Source organism: Microcaecilia unicolor, chromosome 10 (genome assembly GCF_901765095.1).
Source record: "Microcaecilia unicolor chromosome 10, aMicUni1.1, whole genome shotgun sequence".
Taxonomy (NCBI): Eukaryota; Metazoa; Chordata; class Amphibia; order Gymnophiona; family Siphonopidae; genus Microcaecilia; species Microcaecilia unicolor.
Genome location: NC_044040.1, coordinates 94,009,116 through 94,029,040, shown reverse-complemented (window position 1 = coordinate 94,029,040; position 19,925 = coordinate 94,009,116). Strand labels below are relative to the sequence as shown.

The window sequence follows — 19,925 nt, the reverse complement described above, 5'->3', positions numbered from 1 at the left end:
TTTCTCTCAGGTGCATGGGGTGCATGCGCACCTTGATTATTTGCTTCTGGTCCCTTCTTTCCTTTCTAAGGTGGCGGCTGCTGACATTGCCGACGGGGCGGTTTTGGATCATGTTTAGTATGGATGGACATTCGATGACACCAAGGAGAGGGGTCGAGGCTATGGCGTATGAATCCTACCTTATATTTGGACCCCCAATTTAGAGTCTTCCTGCACCAGGCCTGGGACCAGTACCTCCTCAATAATGACCCTGAATCAATTGACCCTTTCACCTGTTGGGAGGCGGGTACAGCAGTGTTGAGAGGGAAAATTCTGGCCTATATGACGCAAACTCGTTACAAAAAACTCCAGTCATAAGTATGGATACCAACTATATCTTTTATTGCTTCCATATGGAATCATACAGTATATAATAAAATCTAACCTTCAACTCATTCATACCTCGCTCACTCAATCACCTACCCCTTCAAATCCACCATCATATGCATTTACAAATCCCATATTACCATCTCAAATGTTCATATGGTTTCATGCAATAGTATATTCCTAGAACACAAACTAAAGATCCTAATGATCTATCATAAGTATTTATACACTTAGCAGTTATTTAATCCAACTGTTCCACCGATTACAGATAACAATATCTGTTCCAAGTTCCTCTTGTTTTTTAGCGCCGTGCAGCAACTCTGTGCTGAGTTCACATAAGCGCTTAAACTGGAAACAGTTGCCGCTATCAAAACCACATCAGTGGATCAAGTCCTTTATATCCAAGTGTAGGTGATGAATGAACAGGTAACCAAAAAACTCCTTCAGCTCAGATATACTGCTCCTACTACCAGTTCCCCTATATAACCCATATGGAACGGGAGAAGCATCTGCTAGCACTAACTGCCCAGTTGCAGAGAATCCGGGGCACACATATTCTTACCATGGATGAGGCAGTGAGACGGAAATATAACGCCATTTGGAAACAAATTAATAACCTCTTAAATGCCAGGGCTACTGAAGATATTCTTAGGTATAAGTATAATCTTTATCGATGGGGGAATAAGGCTGGGAAATTGCTATCCACATTAGTGAAATACAGGAGGGGCAAAACAGGTAATTACTAAGATGCGTACACAGGAAGGGAGAGTAGTAACTGCATTGGAAGATGTGCAGGACGCCTTTGTGAAGTTCTACAAGGCTCTTTATGATAAAATGGATAGTGATCGGGGCCAGAGACAGTCATTCTTTCAGGACCTTGAATTGCCTCAATTATCGAAGGACCACAGAGCTGCCTTAAATACTTCTGTTGAGGCATTGGAGATTTTGCCACGCTATTTGGTATCTTAAAACTGGCGAAAGCTCCAGGCCCTGATGGATTGGGACCCGAGTTTTATAAAATTCTCGGTGGAAAGATTGGGCCTCCCTTCCAAGATTTGTGCCATCACCTTTGCACGACTGGAGAGGCAGGGGGAAGATTGGCCCATGCTCATGTTGTGGTGCTTCCCAAGCCGGGGAGGGATGCAGAGCTGCTTAGCTCATATCGCCCTATCTTGCTCCTCAACCAGGAAATTAAGCTACTCACTAACATAATGGCATGAAGACTGGGGAGGGTGTTACCTGAGTTAATACATGTAGATCAGGCCGGCTTCGTGCCCGGCAGGTATGCTTCCACCAATATCTTGTGTGCTTTGTCAGCTTTGCAGACTCTGGGGGGTACGCCAGGAGATGCTATCATAACAAGCCTTGATGCAGGGAAAGCATTTGATAAGATATTATGGAACTATCTGTTCTGGGTTCTTCCCCAATTTGGTATTATGGGGGAATTTTGAGGGGGAGTACAGTCCCTATACAGTCATCCAATGGCACAAATCTTGATTAATGGCACTTTAACCCCAGAATTTGTTCTGGAACGGGGTACGCGACAGGGCTACCTTTTATCTCCTATGTTATTTGTGCTATCGCTGGAACCCCTAGCCACTAAAATTAGGCATTCTTCTGAGATTAGGGGTCTTTGTGTTGGGTGTCAGGAATACAGGATTAACCTGTTTGCTGACAAAATGCTCATATAGCTACATCAGGCCACAGATACAGTCCATAAATTGGCGTCCCTCATTTTGCAGTTTGGATCTTTTTCAGAGATAAAAATTAACGTTGAAAAATCTGAGGCCTTGCCTGTCTCCTCCCCGTGTGGGTGTCAGTGGCTGCCTACCTTTCCCCCTGCATGGTCCTCGGGTACTCTGAAATATTTGGGGGTGTATCTTCACAGAGATTTAGATATGGTGTACCATAGAAACATTCTGGATGAACTGGAAACAATGGTCGCTATGCCGTTGCTGGCAAGGCTTACCAATTTATTTATTAGGCAGAGTAGCACTGGTTAAAATGGTCATGCTCCCCAAAATACTGTACCCTTTACAGATGCTGCCCCTTTAGATTGCTAGTCTACATGAGATGCAATTCAAGTTATTGCATGGAGCTAATATTACTAGATCTAGAGGGAAGCAGATGGGTCTTTGGGCAGATTATACATCTGCAAAATGCCACTGTGCGGTGGGCAATCTTAACCAGCACTTTCTTGAATGCATGAAGATGTGGGACTTTTGGGTCGGTGTGCTTGATTCATTGAAGTGAGTGACTAATTTATCCATTGAATGGTCTTACCGAGTGTTACTTTTGGGGGATGCATCTGCTATGCGTAGACAGGGAATATCTGCCTCTCTGGGTCGTTTTATTAGCGTGGCCTTAATGTTGGCCAGGAAGACCATATTAGTACACTGAGTTGCTAAGAATCTGCCATCCCTGCAACACTGGAATGCAAAGATGCTTCAGAAGGCTCGCTGGGAACAGGAACGGATTGTCCACCCATAGACCAGTGTGCCAGACATATAGTTCTCTCTGGCAACTTTATATTGTGTTATTTCCAGGACCTGCAGGTAATCCAGGAATGGGGGGGGGGGGGGGGGGGGGGGGGGCTGGGGTGGGCAGTCTGTCTGCTAGGTAATTAAAAATTGGGCAGGATGTTCCTATAGTGTTCAGCTGGGGGTACTGTTTTTGATGTTCCTGCTGTTGTTTATATTCCATTCTACTCATTTGCTGTGAATTGTGGTTTACTCTCACTTTGAGCGTCTTTTACTAAGGTGAGCTCACGTTTTTAGCGCATGCTAAAATTGTGGGCACACTAAATGTTAGAAATGCCAATGCATTCCTATGGGCATCTCTAACGTTTAGCATGCCCACAATTTTAGCGCGCGCTAAAAACATGAGCGTGCCTTAGTAAAAGATGCTCTTTGTTTTTTGAATGTGAATGTCCTGTACCTCAATAAAGGTATTAAAAAAAAAAGAACGACATTGTATTCATTCCTGCAACTTTCATATTCTTTTGCTGCTTTTGTAAATAAATAAGCACTCTATATTTTTATAATACCCTTGGAGTGGAGTTAGTTCTGTCTAATATTTGGGTGTAGTGTGTAGAAGTCGGTAGAAAGAAAAGGGACACATTTGCTTCCTACACTACCTTGCCTAATAGTAGAATGGAGCTGAGTGATGTTCTTCTGTAATCCTTACTGAGTATCGTGTCCCCAATAACACCCCAAAAGCTTGTTATCTGTATTCGCCCCACACCCCAATTTGTTATATGATAATTAGCATAATTCAAAGGGAATGCCAGAAGGAGATAGTGAGTCTCCCCCTACTTAAGTCAGGTTTCTGTTACAATAAGCAAATCCAACCTATGTTCCATAAAAAGATCATATACCAAAGGGTATTTAGATTTCAATGACTGAACATTCAGTAATTGGTATGGAGTAGCTTTATCTAGAGTGCATAGCTAAAGAAAATTTAAACAAAAAAGAAAGTACATAAGAACATAAGTGTTGCCATACTGGGATGGACTGAATGTCCATCAAGCCCAGTATCTTGGCCAATCCAGTTCACAAAATCCCAAAAGAGTAAAACAGATGCTATGCTGCTTATCCTAGAAATACAAAACAAAAAATGGATGGAGACACTACTCAGAGTGATACCTGTTGTTGTATTGTGCAATAGTTTTTACAACGTTTTTACTTGTGGGGAAGGAGTCTCATACTTTACACAGCAAGCTTCATTTCATCCTTCACGGTGAATCTGAGCACATGTGTACATTTATAATCACTGACTCACAATCCCCCTCCTTTCACTATTTCTGTACAATACAAACTTATTTGACTAACAGCGGTGGGTGCGCTTTACTTATCTCAATAGGCCGGCGTGCCCCGTTACCCCGACAGGTTCCTGTTTCACAAACAATGCTTTGTCAAGGGGAATGTTGGCACCGGACCTACAAAAACAATATCATCAATGTAAAGCGGTATGATGGTGTCAGCAAGGTGAAGCGGTAAGACTTGAGCATTTTTACACAGAGATACAGGTTGTAGTCTAACAAGCGGGTTAATATGCTTTACATTGATGATATTGTTTTTGTAGGTCCGGTGCCAGCATTCCCCTTGACAAAGCGTTGTTTGCGAAACAGGAACCTGTCGGGGTAACAGGGCACGCCGGCCTATTGAGATAAGTAAAGCGCACCCACCGCTGTTAGTCAAATAAGTTTGTATTGTGCAGAAATAGTGAAAGATTCACCGTGAAGGATGACATGAAGCTTGCTGTGTAAAGTATGAGACTCCTTCCCCACGAGTAAAAACGTTGTAAAAACTATTGCACAATACAACAACAGGTATCACTCTGAGTAGTGTCTCCATACATTTTTTGTTTTGTAATTTGTAATTTATGTGGTGGAGTCTGCCACATCATTTTGACAGTGTATCCTAGAAATAAGCAGCGGATTTTCCCAAATCCACTGTAATAATAGCTTATGGACTTTTCTTTCAGGAGCACACTAAGGAGCATATTTTGTTCCTTTTGTGCATTCCTTTGGCATGTGCACGCTGCTGGAGAGTGAGAATTTAAAATCAGCATCAATGCCAATGTCAGGGAAGAAGGGGCAGAATCACAGCAATATAAAAAGACAAAGGAGACAGCTGAATATTGACCTCACAGTTTATAATCAAAATTCCTAATTACACCATAGACCAGTGCTTATGAGCAATTTACTTATCAAATATAGGAATACCAGAGACTCTCATGTTCCCATAATTGTGAATCACTTCTTTTAAATCATAGTGTATATCATACACTGATAATTGATTATTATTGCCCAATTATCAGCACTGATTTGTTCATTAATCAATTAAGTTGCGCACAAATTGAATGCATGTCCAAATTTATGCATGCAACTCAAAGCGATATATACAGTGGGGGAAATAAGTATTTGATCCCTTGCTGATTTTGTAAGTTTGCCCACTGACAAAGACATGAGCAGCCCATAATTGAAGGGTAGGTTATTGGTAACAGTGAGAGACAGCACATCACAAATTAAATCCGGAAAATCACATTGTGGAAAGTATATGAATTTATTTGCATTCTGCAGAGGGAAATAAGTATTTGATCCCTCTGGCAAACAAGACCTAATACTTGGTGGCAAAACCCTTGTTGGCAAGCACAGCGGTCAGACGTCTTCTGTAGTTGATGATGAGGTTTGCACATATGTCAGGAGGAATTTTGGTCCACTCCTCTTTGCAGATCATCTCTAAATCATTAAGAGTTCTGGGCTGTCGCTTGGCAACTCGCAGCTTCAGCTCCCTCCATAAGTTTTCAATGGGATTAAGGTCTGGTGACTGGCTAGGCCACTCCATGACCCTAATGTGCTTCTTCCTGAGCCACTCCTTTGTTGCCTTGGCTGTATGTTTTGGGTCATTGTCGTGCTGGAAGACCCAGCCACGACCCATTTTTAAGGCCCTGGCGGAGGGAAGGAGGTTGTCACTCAGAATTGTACGGTACATGGCCCCATCCATTCTCCCATTGATGCGGTGAAGTAGTCCTGTGCCCTTAGCAGAGAAACACCCCCAAAACATAACATTTCCACCTCCATGCTTGACAGTGGGGACGGTGTTCTTTGGGTCATAGGCAGCATTTCTCTTCCTCCAAACACGGCGAGTTGAGTTCATGCCAAAGAGCTCAATTTTTGTCTCATCTGACCACAGCACCTTCTCCCAATCACTCTTGGCATCATCCAGGTGTTCACTGGCAAACTTCAGACGGGCCGTCACATGTGCCTTCCGGAGCAGGGGGACCTTGCGGGCACTGCAGGATTGCAATCCGTTATGTCGTAATGTGTTACCAATGGTTTTCGTGGTGACAGTGGTCCCAGCTGCCTTGAGATCATTGACAAGTTCCCCCCTTGTAGTTGTAGGCTGATTTCTAACCTTCCTCATGATCAAGGATACCCCACGAGGTGAGATTTTGCGTGGAGCCCCAGATCTTTGTCGATTGACAGTCATTTTGTACTTCTTCCATTTTCTTACTATGGCACCAACAGTTGTCTCCTTCTCGCCCAGCGTCTTACTGATGGTTTTGTAGCCCATTCCAGCCTTGTGCAGGTGTATGATCTTGTCCCTGACATCCTTAGACAGCTCCTTGCTCTTGGCCATTTTGTAGAGGTTAGAGTCTGACTGATTCACTGAGTCTGTGGACAGGTGTCTTTCATACAGGTGACCATTGTCGACAGCTGTCTGTCATGCAGGTAACGAGTTGATTTGGAGCATCTACCTGGTCTGTAGGGGCCAGATCTCTTACTGGTTGGTGGGGGATCAAATACTTATTTCCCTCTGCAGAATGCAAATAAATTCATATACTTTCCACAATGTGATTTTCCGGATTTAATTTGTGATGTGCTATCTCTCACTGTTACCAATAACCTACCCTTCAATTATGGGCTGCTCATGTCTTTGTCAGTGGGCAAACTTACAAAATCAGCAAGGGATCAAATACTTATTTCCCCCACTGTATATAGTATCCAGGGGATATTATTACTCCACTATTATATCAATTGCACTGGCTACCAATGGAAGCAAGGTTAAAATTTAAAGTTTTGACACTAACACACAAAGCTTTTTATTCACTTAGTCCATCATATTTGTCTAACCTTATTAACCCCTATATCTCAACTCGGACACTTCGGTCGTTGACAGATAATAGACTTGTAATTCCTTCTCCATCTAAAGCTAGATGGGAATCAACGTGGACATCAGCATTTTTCTTTCTAGCTCCGCCTCTTTGGAATTGTCTTCCTAAAGAACTTAGGCTTGAGGATTCTTATACTCATTTTCATAAAATTTTAAAAACATATCTTTTTCGAGAGTCAGTTGAAACAAACATTTAAAATAAAAATAAAGGATAAACTAAGAAAAAAAAATTCATTAGCTTTGTGTTTTTACTAATGTTTTTATTACTACAGTCTGTGAAATCTGCATGTGTGTTGTCTTTTTGTAGTGCTTTCCTATCACAAATGGATTTCAGAGTATGTTTATCTACTGTTTTAATATTATTTTAATGTTATTTTATATTGTAAACTGTTCTGATTTACCTTTGTAATAAGTGACAGTCTAGTAAATGAATAAACGATAAAAGCAGGTGGACACTTTCCATGAACACATATGGAGGGGCATAATGGAACAGAAACGCCTATCTCCATGGGCGTTAATCTCCGAGAACGGGTCCGTGAAGGGGCGGACCGAACCGTATTTTCGATAAAAAATAGACGCCCATGTTTTATTCGCCAATGTGTGAGCTGGGCGTTTTTGCTTTTCAGCGATAATGGAAAATGAAAGCGCCCAGCTCAAAAACGAATAAATCCAAGGCATTTGTTCGTGGGAGGGGCCAGGATTCGTAGTGCACTGGTCTCCCTCACATGCCAGGACACCAACCGGGCACCCTAGGGGGCACTTTTACAAAAACAAAAAAACAGGTAAAAGAGCTCCCAGGTGCATAGCACCCTTCCATTGTGTGTTGAGCCCCCCAAATCCCCCTCAAAACCCACTGCCCACAAGTCTACACCATTACTATAGCCCTAAGGGGTAAAGGGGGGCACCTACATGTGGGTACAGTGGGTTTGGGGGGGTTGGACGACTAATAAGCATTAAGCAGCACAATTGTAACAGGTAGGGGGGATGGGCCTGGGTCCACCTGCCTGACGTCCACTGCACCCCCTAACAACTGCTCCAGGGACCTGCATACTGCTGCCTGGGAGGAGGGTATGACATTTGAGGGTGAAAATAAAAAGTTGTGAAACATCATTTTTTTGTGGTGGGAGGGGGTTAGTGACCACTGGGGGAGTCAGGGGAGGTCATCCCCGATTCCCTCTGGGGGTAATCTGGTCATTTAGGGCACTTTTTGGGGCCTTATTCGTGAAAAAACAGGGTCCAGGAAAAGTGCCCTAAATTCTAGCTACAAACGCATCCATTATCGGCGAAGGGCGCCCATCTCTGTTCGGGTGATAACCACGCCCCAGTTCCGCCTTCGACACGCCTTCGACACGCCCCCGTCCACTTTGTCCGCATCCGCGACGGAGTGCAGTTGAAAGCGTCCCAAATTCGGCTTTTGATTATACCACGTTATTCGGTTTTGTGAGATAAACGCCCATCTCCCGATTTAGGTCGGAACTTGGGCGTTTTTCTCGTTCGATTATAAGCTGGATGGTCATGCAATTTTATAGATCCTTTTATGCATGTAAAATAGGCTTCATAAGTGGAAAACACCTTATAAAATTAACATAAAGAAATAAAGAGAATGGAACTAGATACATTGTATGCAAAATTACATACTTACATGCTTCTCGGAGCTTTCCCTTGTCATAATTTAGTGCATAATAGTCATGTAAACTTATCCTGTTTACTCTAACACGCAAGCGATCCAGTACTGAGTTAGGGCTGCAAAGCAAAAAAAAAATTTTCAACTGTTTGGATTTGAAACCAGGTGATATAGGATAGAGTTTCCCTGTATTGTAAAATAACTATATTCATAGGGATATTAGTACTGAAACCATTTAAGTCAATATCTCAATGCTGCTTAATTGCAATGGGGGTTTTCATAAACAGCAGGATTTTAAAAAATACATGTTGGTAATGTCATTCATTGGCAATGATAAGGAAAGCTCTTTCAGACCTCAGAAAAACCTAACAGCCACCATTGCATGAAGCCTCTCAGAATAGAACAAGGCTGGTGCCAGGCAGATTTCTAAGGTCTGTGGACTGAAAACGGGAAGGAAAAATCAGGATCAAGTATACATATCATACCTTATACTAAGAGTTTATCTTGTTGGGTAGACTGATTGTACCATACAGGTCTTTATCTGCCATAAAGCGAATGCTACATACCTGTAGAAGGTATTCTCCGAGGACAGCAGGCTGATTGTTCTCACTGATGGGGGTGACGTCCACGGCAGCCCCTCCAATCGGAATCTTCACTAGCAAAGGCCTTTGCTAGCCCTCGCGCACCGCGCATGCGCGGCCGTCTTCCCGCCCGAAACCGGCTTGTGCCGGCCAGTCTCATGTGTAGCAAGACAAAGACAAGGGAAGACACAACTCCAAAGGGGAGGCGGGCGGGTTTGTGAGAACAATCAGCCTGCTGTCCTCGGAGAATACCTTCTACAGGTATGTAGCATTCGCTTTCTCCGAGGACAAGCAGGCTGCTTGTTCTCACTGATGAGGTATCCCTAGCCCCCAGGCTCACTCAAAACAACAACCATGGTCAATTGGGCCTCGCAACGGCGAGGACATAACTGAGATTGACCTAAAAAATTACCAACTAACTGAGAGTGGAGCCTGGAACAGAACAAACAGGGCCCTCGGGGGGTGGAGTTGGATCCTAAAGCCCAAACAGGTTCTGAAGAACAGACTGCCCGAACCGACTGTCGCGTCGGGTATCCTGCTGCAGGCAGTAATGAGATGTGAATGTGTGGACAGATGACCACGTCGCAGCTTTGCAAATTTCTTCAATAGAGGCTGACTTCAAGTGGGCTACCGACGCAGCCATGGCTCTAACATTATGAGCCGTGACATGACCCTCAAGAGCCAGCCCCGCCTGGGCGTAAGTGAAGGAAATGCAATCTGCTAGCCAATTGGATATGGTGCGTTTCCCCACAGCCACTCCCCTCCTATTGGGATCAAAAGAAACAAACAATTGGGCGGACTGTCTGTTGGGCTGTGTCCGCTCCAGATAGAAGGCCAATGCTCTCTTGCAGTCCAATGTGTGCAGCTGACGTTCAGCAGGGCAGGAATGAGGACGGGGAAAGAATGTTGGCAAGACAATTGACTGGTTCAGATGGAACTCCGACACAACCTTTGGCAGGAACTTAGGGTGAGTGCGGAGGACTACTCTGTTATGATGAAATTTGGTGTAAGGGGCCTGGGCTACCAGGGCCTGAAGCTCACTGACTCTACGAGCTGAAGTAACTGCCACCAAGAAAATGACCTTCCAGGTCAAGTACTTCAGATGGCAGGAGTTCAGTGGCTCAAAAGGAGGTTTCATCAGCTGGGTGAGAACGACATTGAGATCCCATGACACTGTAGGAGGCTTGACAGGGGGCTTTGACAAAAGCAAACCTCTCATGAAGCGAACAACTAAAGGCTGTCCTGAGATCGGCTTACCTTCCACACGGTAATGGTATGCACTGATTGCACTAAGGTGAACCCTTACAGAGTTGGTCTTGAGACCAGACTCAGACAAGTGCAGAAGGTATTCAAGCAGGGTCTGTGTAGGACAAGAGCGAGGATCTAGGGCCTTGCTGTCACACCAGACGGCAAACCTCCTCCATAGAAAGAAGTAACTCCTCTTAGTGGAATCTTTCCTGGAAGCAAGCAAGATACGGGAGACACCCTCTGACAGACCCAAAGAGGCAAAGTCTACGCTCTCAACATCCAGGCCGTGAGAGCCAGGGACCGGAGGTTGGGATGCAGAAGAGCCCCTTCGTCCTGCATGATGAGAGTCGGAAAACACTCCTATCTCCACGGTTCTTCGGAGGACAACTCCAGAAGAAGAGGGAACCAGATCTGACGCGGCCAAAAAGGAGCAATCAGAATCATGGTGCCTCGGTCTTGCTTGAGTTTCAACAAAGTCTTCCCCACCAGAGGTATGGGAGGATAAGCATACAGCAGACCCTCCCCCCAGTCCAGGAGGAAGGCATCCGACGCCAGTCTGCCGTGGGCCTGCAGCCTGGAACAGAACTGAGGGACTTTGTGGTTGGCTCGAGATGCGAAGAGATCTACCAAGGGGGTGCCCCACACCTGGAAGATCTGTCGCACTACATGGGAATTGAGCGACCACTTGTGAGGTTGCATAATCCTGCTCAACCTGTCGGCCAGACTGTTGTTTACGCCTGCCAGATATGTGGCTTGGAGCACCATGCCGTGACGGCGAGCCCAGAGCCACATGCTGACGGCTTCCTGACACAGGGGGCGAGATCCGGTGCCCCCCTGCTTGTTGACGTAGTACATGGCAACCTGGTTGTCTTGTCTGAATTTGGATAATTTGGTGGGACAGCCGATCTCTGAAAGCCTTCAGAGCGTTCCAGATCGCTCGTAACTCCAGAAGATTGATCTGCAGATCTCGTTCCTGGAGGGACCAGCTTCCTTGGGTGTGAAGCCCCTCGACATGAGCTCCCCACCCCAGGAGAGACGCATCCGTGGTCAGCACTTTTTGTGGCTGAGGAATTTGGAAAGGACGTCCCAGAGTCAGATTGGACCAAATCGTCCACCAATACAGGGATTCGAGAAAACTCGTGGACAGGTGGATTACGTCTTCTAGATCCCCAGCAGCCTGAAACCACTGGGAAGCTAGGGTCCATTGGGCAGATCTCATGTGAAGGCGGGCCATGGGAGTCACATGGACTGTGGAGGCCATGTGGCCTAGCAATCTCAACATCTGCCGAGCTGTGATCTGCTGGGACGCTCGCACCCGCGAGACGAGGGACAACAAGTTGCTGGCTCTCGTCTCTGGGAGATAGGCGCGAGCTGTCCGAGAATCCAGCAGAGCTCCTATGAATTCTAGTCTCTGCACTGGGAGAAGATGGGACTTTGGATAATTTATCACAAACCCCAGTAGCTCCAGGAGGCGAATAGTCATCTGCATGGACTGCAGGGCTCCTGCCTCGGATGTGTTCTTCACCAGCCAATCGTCGAGATATGGGAACACGTGCACCCCCAGCCTGCGAAGTGCTGCTGCTACTACAGCCAAGCACTTTGTGAACACCCTGGGCGCAGAGGCGAGCCCAAAGGGTAGCACACAGTACTGGAAGTGACGTGTGCCCAGCTGAAATCGCAGATACTGTCTGTGAGCTGGCAGTATCGGGATGTGCGTATAGGCATTCTTCAAGTCCAGAGAGCATAGCCAATCGTTTTCCTGAATCATGGGAAGAAGGGTGCCCAGGGAAAGCATCCTGAACTTTTCTTTGACCAGATATTTGTTCAGGGCCCTTAGGTCTAGGATGGGACGCATCCCCCCTGTTTTCTTTTCCACAAGGAAGTACCTGGAATAGAATCCCAGCCCTTCTTGCCCAGATGGCACGGGCTCGACCGCATTGGCGCTGAGAAGGGCGGAGAGTTCCTCTGCAAGTACCTGCTTGTGCTGGAAGCTGTAGGACTGAGCTCCCGGTGGACAATTTGGAGGTTTTGAGGCCAAATTGAGGGTGTATCCTTGCCGGACTATTTGGAGAACCCACTGATCGGAGGTTATGAGAGGCCACCTTTGGTGAAAAGCTTTCAACCTCCCTCCGACCGGCAGGTCGCCCGGCACTGACACTTGGATGTCGGCTATGCTCTGGTGGAGCCAGTCAAAAGCTCGCCCCTTGCTTTTGCTGGGGAGCCGAGGGGCCTTGCTGAGGCGCACGCTGCTGACGAGAGCGAGCGCGCTGGGGCTTAGCCTGGGCCGCAGGCTGTCGAGAAGGAGGATTGTACCTACGCTTTCCAGAAGAGTAGGGAACAGTCTTCCTTCCCCAAAAAAATCTTCTACCTGTAGAGGTAGAGGCTGAAGGCTGCCGGCGGGAGAACTTGTCGAATGCGGTGTCCCGCTGGTGGAGCTGCTCTACCACCTGTTCGACTTTCTCTCCAAAAATGTTATCCGCACAGCAAGGCGAGTCCGCAATCCGCTGCTGGATTCTATTCTCCAGGTCGGAGGCACGCAGCCATGAGAGCCTGCGCATCACCACACCTTGAGCAGCGGCCCTGGACGCAACATCAAAGGTGTCATACACCCCTCTGGCCAGGAATTTTCTGCACGCCTTCAGCTGCCTGACCACCTCCTGAAAAGGCTTGGCTTGCTCAGGGGGGAGCGCATCAACCAAGCCCGCCAACTGCCGCACATTGTTCCGCATGTGTATGCTCGTGTAGAGCTGGTAGGACTGAATTTTGGCCACGAGCATAGAGGAATGATAAGCCTTCCTCCCAAAGGAGTCTAAGGTTCTAGAGTCCTTGCCCGGGGGCGCCGAAGCATGCTCCCTAGAACTCTTAAGCCTTCTTTAGGGCCAGATCCACAACTCCAGAATCATGAGGCAACTGAGTGCGCATCAGATCTGGGTCCCCATGGATCCGGTACTGGGACTCGATCTTCTTGGGGATGTGGGGGTTAGTTAAAGGCTTGGTCCAGTTCGCCAGCAATGTCTTTTTTAGGACATGGTGCATGGGTACAGTGGACGCTTCCTTAGGTGGAGAAGGATAGTCCAGGAGCTCAAACATTTCAGCCCTGGGCTCGTCCTCCACAACCACCGGGAAGGGGATGGCCGTAGACATCTCCCGGACAAAGGAAGCAAAAGACAGACTCTCGGGAGGAGAAAGCTGTCTTTCAGGAGAGGGAGTGGGATCGGAAGGAAGACCCTCAGACTCCTCGTCAGAGAAATATCTGGGGTCTTCTTCCTCTTCCCACGAGGCCTCACCCTCGGTGTCAGACACAAGTTCACGGACCTGTGTCTGCAACCGTGCCCGACTCGACTCCGTGGAGCCACGTCCACGATGGGGGCGTCGAGAGGTAGACTCCCTCGCCCGCATCGGCGAAGCTCCCTCCGCCGACGTAGTCGGGGAGCCTTCCTGGGAGGCGACGGCAGCCGGTACCGCACGCGGCACCGACGCCGGAGACCTCACCTCGGGCGATGGGCCAGCCGGCGCCACGCTCGACGGTACCGGTGGCGCAAGCACCGCCGGTACCGGAGGGGTAGGGCGCAACAGCTCTCCCAGAATCTCTGGGAGAACGGCCCGGAGGCTCTCGTTCAGAGCGGCTGCAGAGAAAGGCATGGAGGTCGATGCAGGCGTCGACGTCAGAACCTGTTCCGGGCGTGGAGGCTGTTCCGGGCTGTCCAGAGTGGAGCGCATCGACACCTCCTGAACAGAGGGTGAGCGGTCCTCTCGGCGCCGATGCCTGCTGGGTGCCGACTCCTTCGGCGACCCAGAGCTCTCGGTACCGACATGGGAAGGGGACCGGTGACAATGCTTCTTCGACTTCTTGGGACGAAGCATGTCACCGGAGCTTCCCGGCACCGACGAGGAGGACGTAGAATCCAGCCGTCGCTTCCTCGGGGCCGAGACCGAAGAAGGTCGGTCTCGGGGGGGCTGTACTGCAGGAGCCCTCAGGGTAGGGGGAGACCCACCCGAAGGCTCACCGCCACCAGTAGGGGAATGGACAGCCCTCACCTGCACTCCAGACGAAGCACCACCGTCCGACGACATCAGCAGACGAGGTCCCGGTACCACCGACGTCGATACAGCTGTCCGATGTCTCAGCGCCGATGCAGAGGGCCGATGCCTCGATGCACTGGCCGCCGAGGATGAAGGTCTGGACGCTGAAGACGTCGATGCACTCGATACCCCCGGTGCCGATGCCGACGAAGAGCCCGAGAACAAAATGTTCCACTGGGCTAACCTCACTACCTGAGTCCGCCTTTGCAAAAGGGAACACAGACTACAGGCCTGAGGGCGGTGCCCAGCCCCCAGACACTGAAGACACGACGCATGCCTGTCAGTGAGCAAGATTACCCGGGCGCACTGGGTGCACTTCTTGAAGCCGCTGGAAGGCTTCGATGTCATGGGCGGAAAAATCATGCCGGCGAAATCGAAAGACGAAATGGCGAAATTTGGCTCCAGAAAAATAGGAAATTTCGACCGGGGCCTAAGTAAGGCCTACCCCGACGACGAAAGAAAACTTAACGGGGCGAAAAAACTCGAAGTAGAGGAAGGAAAAAACCCAAAGAGGTTAATCCAAACAATTTTTGGAGTTTCTCACAGAAACGAGTCGAAAACAACGAGCGAGGTCGACTTTTCGGGGCACGAACGGTAAAACACAACCGTACCGAGCGCGGAGAAAAGAAGACTGGCCGGCACAAGCCGGTTTCGGGCGGGAAGACGGCCGCGCATGCGCGGTGCGCATCGGCGCGCGAGGGCTAGCAAAGGCCTTTGCTAGTGAAGATTCCGATTGGAGGGGCTGCCGTGGACGTCACCCCCATCAGTGAGAACAAGCAGCCTGCTTGTCCTCGGAGAATCTACTATGTTACTATCAAGGGCATTTTCAAAAGAGAAGGGCGCCCATCTTTCGACACAAATTGGGAGATGAGCATCCTTTTCTCAGGGTTGCCCAAATCGGCATAATAAAAAGCCGATTTTGGGTGTCCCCAACTGCTTCCCGTCGCGGAGATGACCAAAGTTCCCAGGGGCTTGTTGGAGGCGTAGCGAAGGCGGGACTGGGGCGTGCCTAACAGATGGGTGTCCTCAAGTGATAATGGAAAAAAGAAGGGCGTCCCTGACGAACACTTGGCTGACTTTATTGGTCCTTTTGTTTTTACGACTAAGCCACAAAAATGTGCCTTAAATGACCAGATGACCACCAGAGGGAATCAGGGATGACCTCCCCTGACTTCCCCAGTGGTCACTAACCACCTCCCACCCTGAAAAAAACAACTTTAAAAACTTTTGTCTTTTTTTTTTTTTTTAGAGTATGGGTGAAGGATGTCCTTCGCTATGCCTATACAGGTCCCTGAGGGGGGGGAGGTATGTGTGTGTCAACGGAGGCATAACGAAGGCATGGACGTCCTTCTTTCAAACATTTTGCACGTCCTGAACTGCCTCCCCCTCCCCCCCAGGGACGGCCAAATTGCAAAGGAGTGTAGGAGTGGCCTAGTGGTTAGAGCACTGGTCTTGCAATCCAGAGGTGGTCAGTTCAAATCCCACTGCTGCTACTTGTGATCCAAAATCCAAATAAATAAAGGGGGTGTCAGAGGCATAGCAAAGGCGTGGACATCCTTCTCACAGAAACATCCACATTTTGGATGTCCTCAACTGCTGTCACAGGGACGGAGGCATAGCAAAGGACGTCCTTCTACTCTTAAAAAAAAAAAAAAAAAGACATCCCTGATGAGCACTTGGACGTTTTCACCTGGACTTGTGTTTTTCTAAGGTTGTAGATGGCTATTATACATGCAGCTTGTCTGCATGTATGAAGCCGTCTTTGGCATGTACAGAGCAGCCACGCATAACGCTTGGCTGCTCTGCACTGGCTTCCCCTCCTTAGGAAGGAAATTGTGTGCAAATGAGCTAACAGCGAGCAGCTCATTTGCATGTGATTTCCTTCATGCATGTCCGTTCCTTTCCGAATTGCTAAGGGATAAGGTAAGGGAAGGGCTTTTTCCGTTCAGTTAGTGGGACCAGTGCACTACGAATGCTGGCTCCTCCCAAGACCAAATGGCTTGGATTTGGTCATATCTGAGATAGGCGTCCTCGCTTTCCATTATCGCTGAAAATCAGAAACGACCAAGTCCTGGGGACGACCATCTCTAAGGTCGACCTAAATTTGCAGATTTGGGTGTCCCCGACTGTATTATCGAAATGAAAGATTGCTGCCCATCTTGTTTCGATAACACAGGTTTCCCCGCCCCTTGCTGGAGCCGTCCTGCGAGGACAACCCCAGGAAAACTTGGGCGTCCCTTTCTATTATGCCCCTCCACATAATACTCAGAGCTTAGGTGTCAACTCCCTTGGATGGCAGATTTTTCCTGCTGTTTATGGAGAACTCTCAATACAACTAGGCAAGTTTATTTTATTTATTTATTTGTTGCATTTGTATCCCACATTTTCCCACCTATTTGCAGGCTCAATGTGGCTTACAATTTCAGTCATGACATATGCCATTTTTTCCATTGATAAGCAAGTTGAATCAGATCACACCCAATACCTGAGGGTTGTCCTTGGTTGTTTTAGTATTTAAGGAGTAATTCTATAACAGTGTGCCTATATATAGGTACCCAGAGAGCACCTATGTGATTCCTATTCTATAAAAGAAAGTAGGCACTTTCCTTTATAGATACTAGCTTAACACCAACCATAGAGGTGGGGTAAATGCTCACAACTAAATGCTAGAGATAGTATACACATGTACCTTATGATATTCTTTATGTGTAAGTCCTGCCCACACCACCTGTGTGTATGGTTATCAGTTAAAAATGTGCAATGCAAAATATACATATATTCACAGCATAATGCTTAGGTGGAAGTTTGAAATTTACATGTGTATGTGCACAGGTACAAGCTTATATGACTTTAATTTAATCATTTATGCATCAATTTAGTACATAAATGTTGACACCTCCTCTTTAGACTTGTACCTTCACTCATAGCATATGATATGAATGTGGTATAAAATACACATACTTGATCCTTATTTGTCTTTGTCGTTTTCTGGAAATAGATCATAGAAGTCTGCCCGGCATTGGTCCTACTTTTCAACTACTGGAGTTGCAGTCAAAGCCCAGTAATGCCCATCCTGATCTGTCTTGCCATATATAGGATACGGACTGTAGAAATTTATGTTTGTTTATGTTAATAGCAGGAGACCAAAGAAGGAGAAAATGCTCCACAGATGGAATCAACAAGGACGAAACAAAAGTAGAACACATGATCTACTGGTGGAACCAGAGAAAACTTTATTACTCTACTGCCTTTACTGACTTGCAGGACAAGTCGGTGTACAGACCAAAGGAGCAATGGAAAAGAACAATAAAATTCAAATAGAGAGACAGAAATAAATTCAGCAGATCAATCAAACCAAAACTAGGGAGGCTAAGGGTATTGACAGTTTGGATTAGGGGAAATGGAAAAGCTAGGGGAGGGAGGAAACACTGGGGAACAGACGCAGCAAAGCCCTCAATGGTTGTCATAAACTTGTTGGAAAAACCAGGTTTTCACTACAACCTTGAAACAGTTAAATGATAGATCACTGGTGTAGCCAGGTTTTGATCTCAGGGGGAGCAGACGTTTATAAAATAGGCGCCCGTTGGTGTCAGCTAGACAGTAGTGTCTGTGTTGTTGCTCAGGGGCTGTGGTGGGCAATGATTAATACAGGCTGTCTCTGTTGCGTCCTGCCTATAAGGAAACAGTAAGTTACATCAGTAGGCAGGACGCAGAAGAGGTTCCTGGACTGGCCAGAGCAGGCAACCTGTCTTCTTAACTTCAAATAAAAATATTCAAATCGTGACCATCACCTCAGGAATAGCACACCCAGTCCTTCCACTGCTAGACACCTTGCTTAAATCAGATGGGCTTTTGTTTGTGTGGCGACTCTACAGGATGTGAAGAACACTAGTCTTGAGCATTTTTATTTTGGGTGACCTTTGGTGGCCCTTGCCCCAGAGCCTACTTTCAAATAGGGCTAGACACTTTGTGAAATAACACAAACCCCTGCAAAAAGACACCCACAACCTATACTGAAAACTTACCACACCAAAACAACCCTAACCCACCTATGAAAAGACAATGCTATAAATATTACAGTGGGACTTAGAGAAGTGTTTCCCTAGGTGGTCCTGGAGTACCCCTTGCCATTCAGGTTTTCAGGCTGTCCACAATGAATCTGCATACGCTTTGTAGCGCTATATAAATGCTAAATAGTAGTAGTAGTAATCTGCATGAAAAAGATTTGCATGTAATGGAGGCAGTATATGCAAATCAATGTCATGCATATTTATTGTGGATATCCTGAAAACCTGACTGGCAAGGGGGTACTCCAGGACTGCCCTAGAACACAAAACTTACCACACCATAACAGCCCTAAACCACCTATCAGAAGACAGTGCTATATATATATATTACACTAGGCTCTAAAACACCAATATACCTACTATTGGGAAACTGGAACAAGCTGCACTATTACACATTCCTTCACAGATACTACATGCTGGCAGAATCCTTCACCTCAGTCACACATGCAGAACATGGACAGACCCTCATCTATATAACATAAGAGTAGCCATACTGGGTCAGACCAATGGTCCATCTAGCCCAGTATCCTGTTTCCAATGTGGCCAACCCAGGTCACAAGCACCTGGCAGAAACACAAATTGTGACAACATTCCATGCTACCAATCTAATGCAGAATAGGGAGCCACAAAACCCCCCCAAAAAAACAACAACAAAAATTGAAATAGAGACCCCCTGCCCAAGGAAGCCAGACTCTAAACAGTGCAATACTGGTAAAAAAAAAGACAGAAATGCATTTTCTCCCATCTCAGTGCTTACAAAGTATTAAATAAAAATATTTTTCTACCTTTGTTGTCTGGGAATAGTCTTTTTTTCCATGTTCCATGAGTCAGCCTTACAAATTCTTTTCCAGGTTGACCTTTCTATTTCTTCTCTCGTCTCTTGTCTTCTTCCTTTCGTTCTCTACATTTGTTTGGCACTGATCTTTCATTTTATGTCCCCACTATCAAATAGCTGTGTATAGAGCTGCCAAGTGATCCAGTTCCAGAAGGGAGATTTTTCAACCAGTCCTAGTGTGAACTCACATCCCAAATTCATGTGGGATTTGCAGTCCCTGATTCTACCCATCAAAATCTGTGCTGCAGTACGTCCAAAATGACTTAAGAAAATGCATTCGGACCCCTCTACTGTTTTCTCATTTGCTTTGGTCCCACGGTCTCTTTTCTGTTTTTCTCTGTTTCTTCTGCCTTTACAGGGTCTCTTGCCCATCTGACATTTCTTCTGTCTCCAAGTGCACCATCCTTTTTTCCTCTGTACCACTATTTATCCTATCCAGCATCT

General features: G+C 46.9%; 1 protein-coding gene across 1 annotated transcript in view; it reads right to left on the bottom strand.

Moving 5' to 3' along the window:
* Positions 1 to 19,925, bottom strand: part of DGKI (diacylglycerol kinase iota) — a 1,705,262-nt gene that overhangs the window by 407,890 nt on the left and 1,277,447 nt on the right. The window contains 1 exon segment of the mRNA XM_030215620.1: positions 8,686 to 8,786. Coding sequence (XP_030071480.1) covers positions 8,686 to 8,786 — 101 coding nt within the window.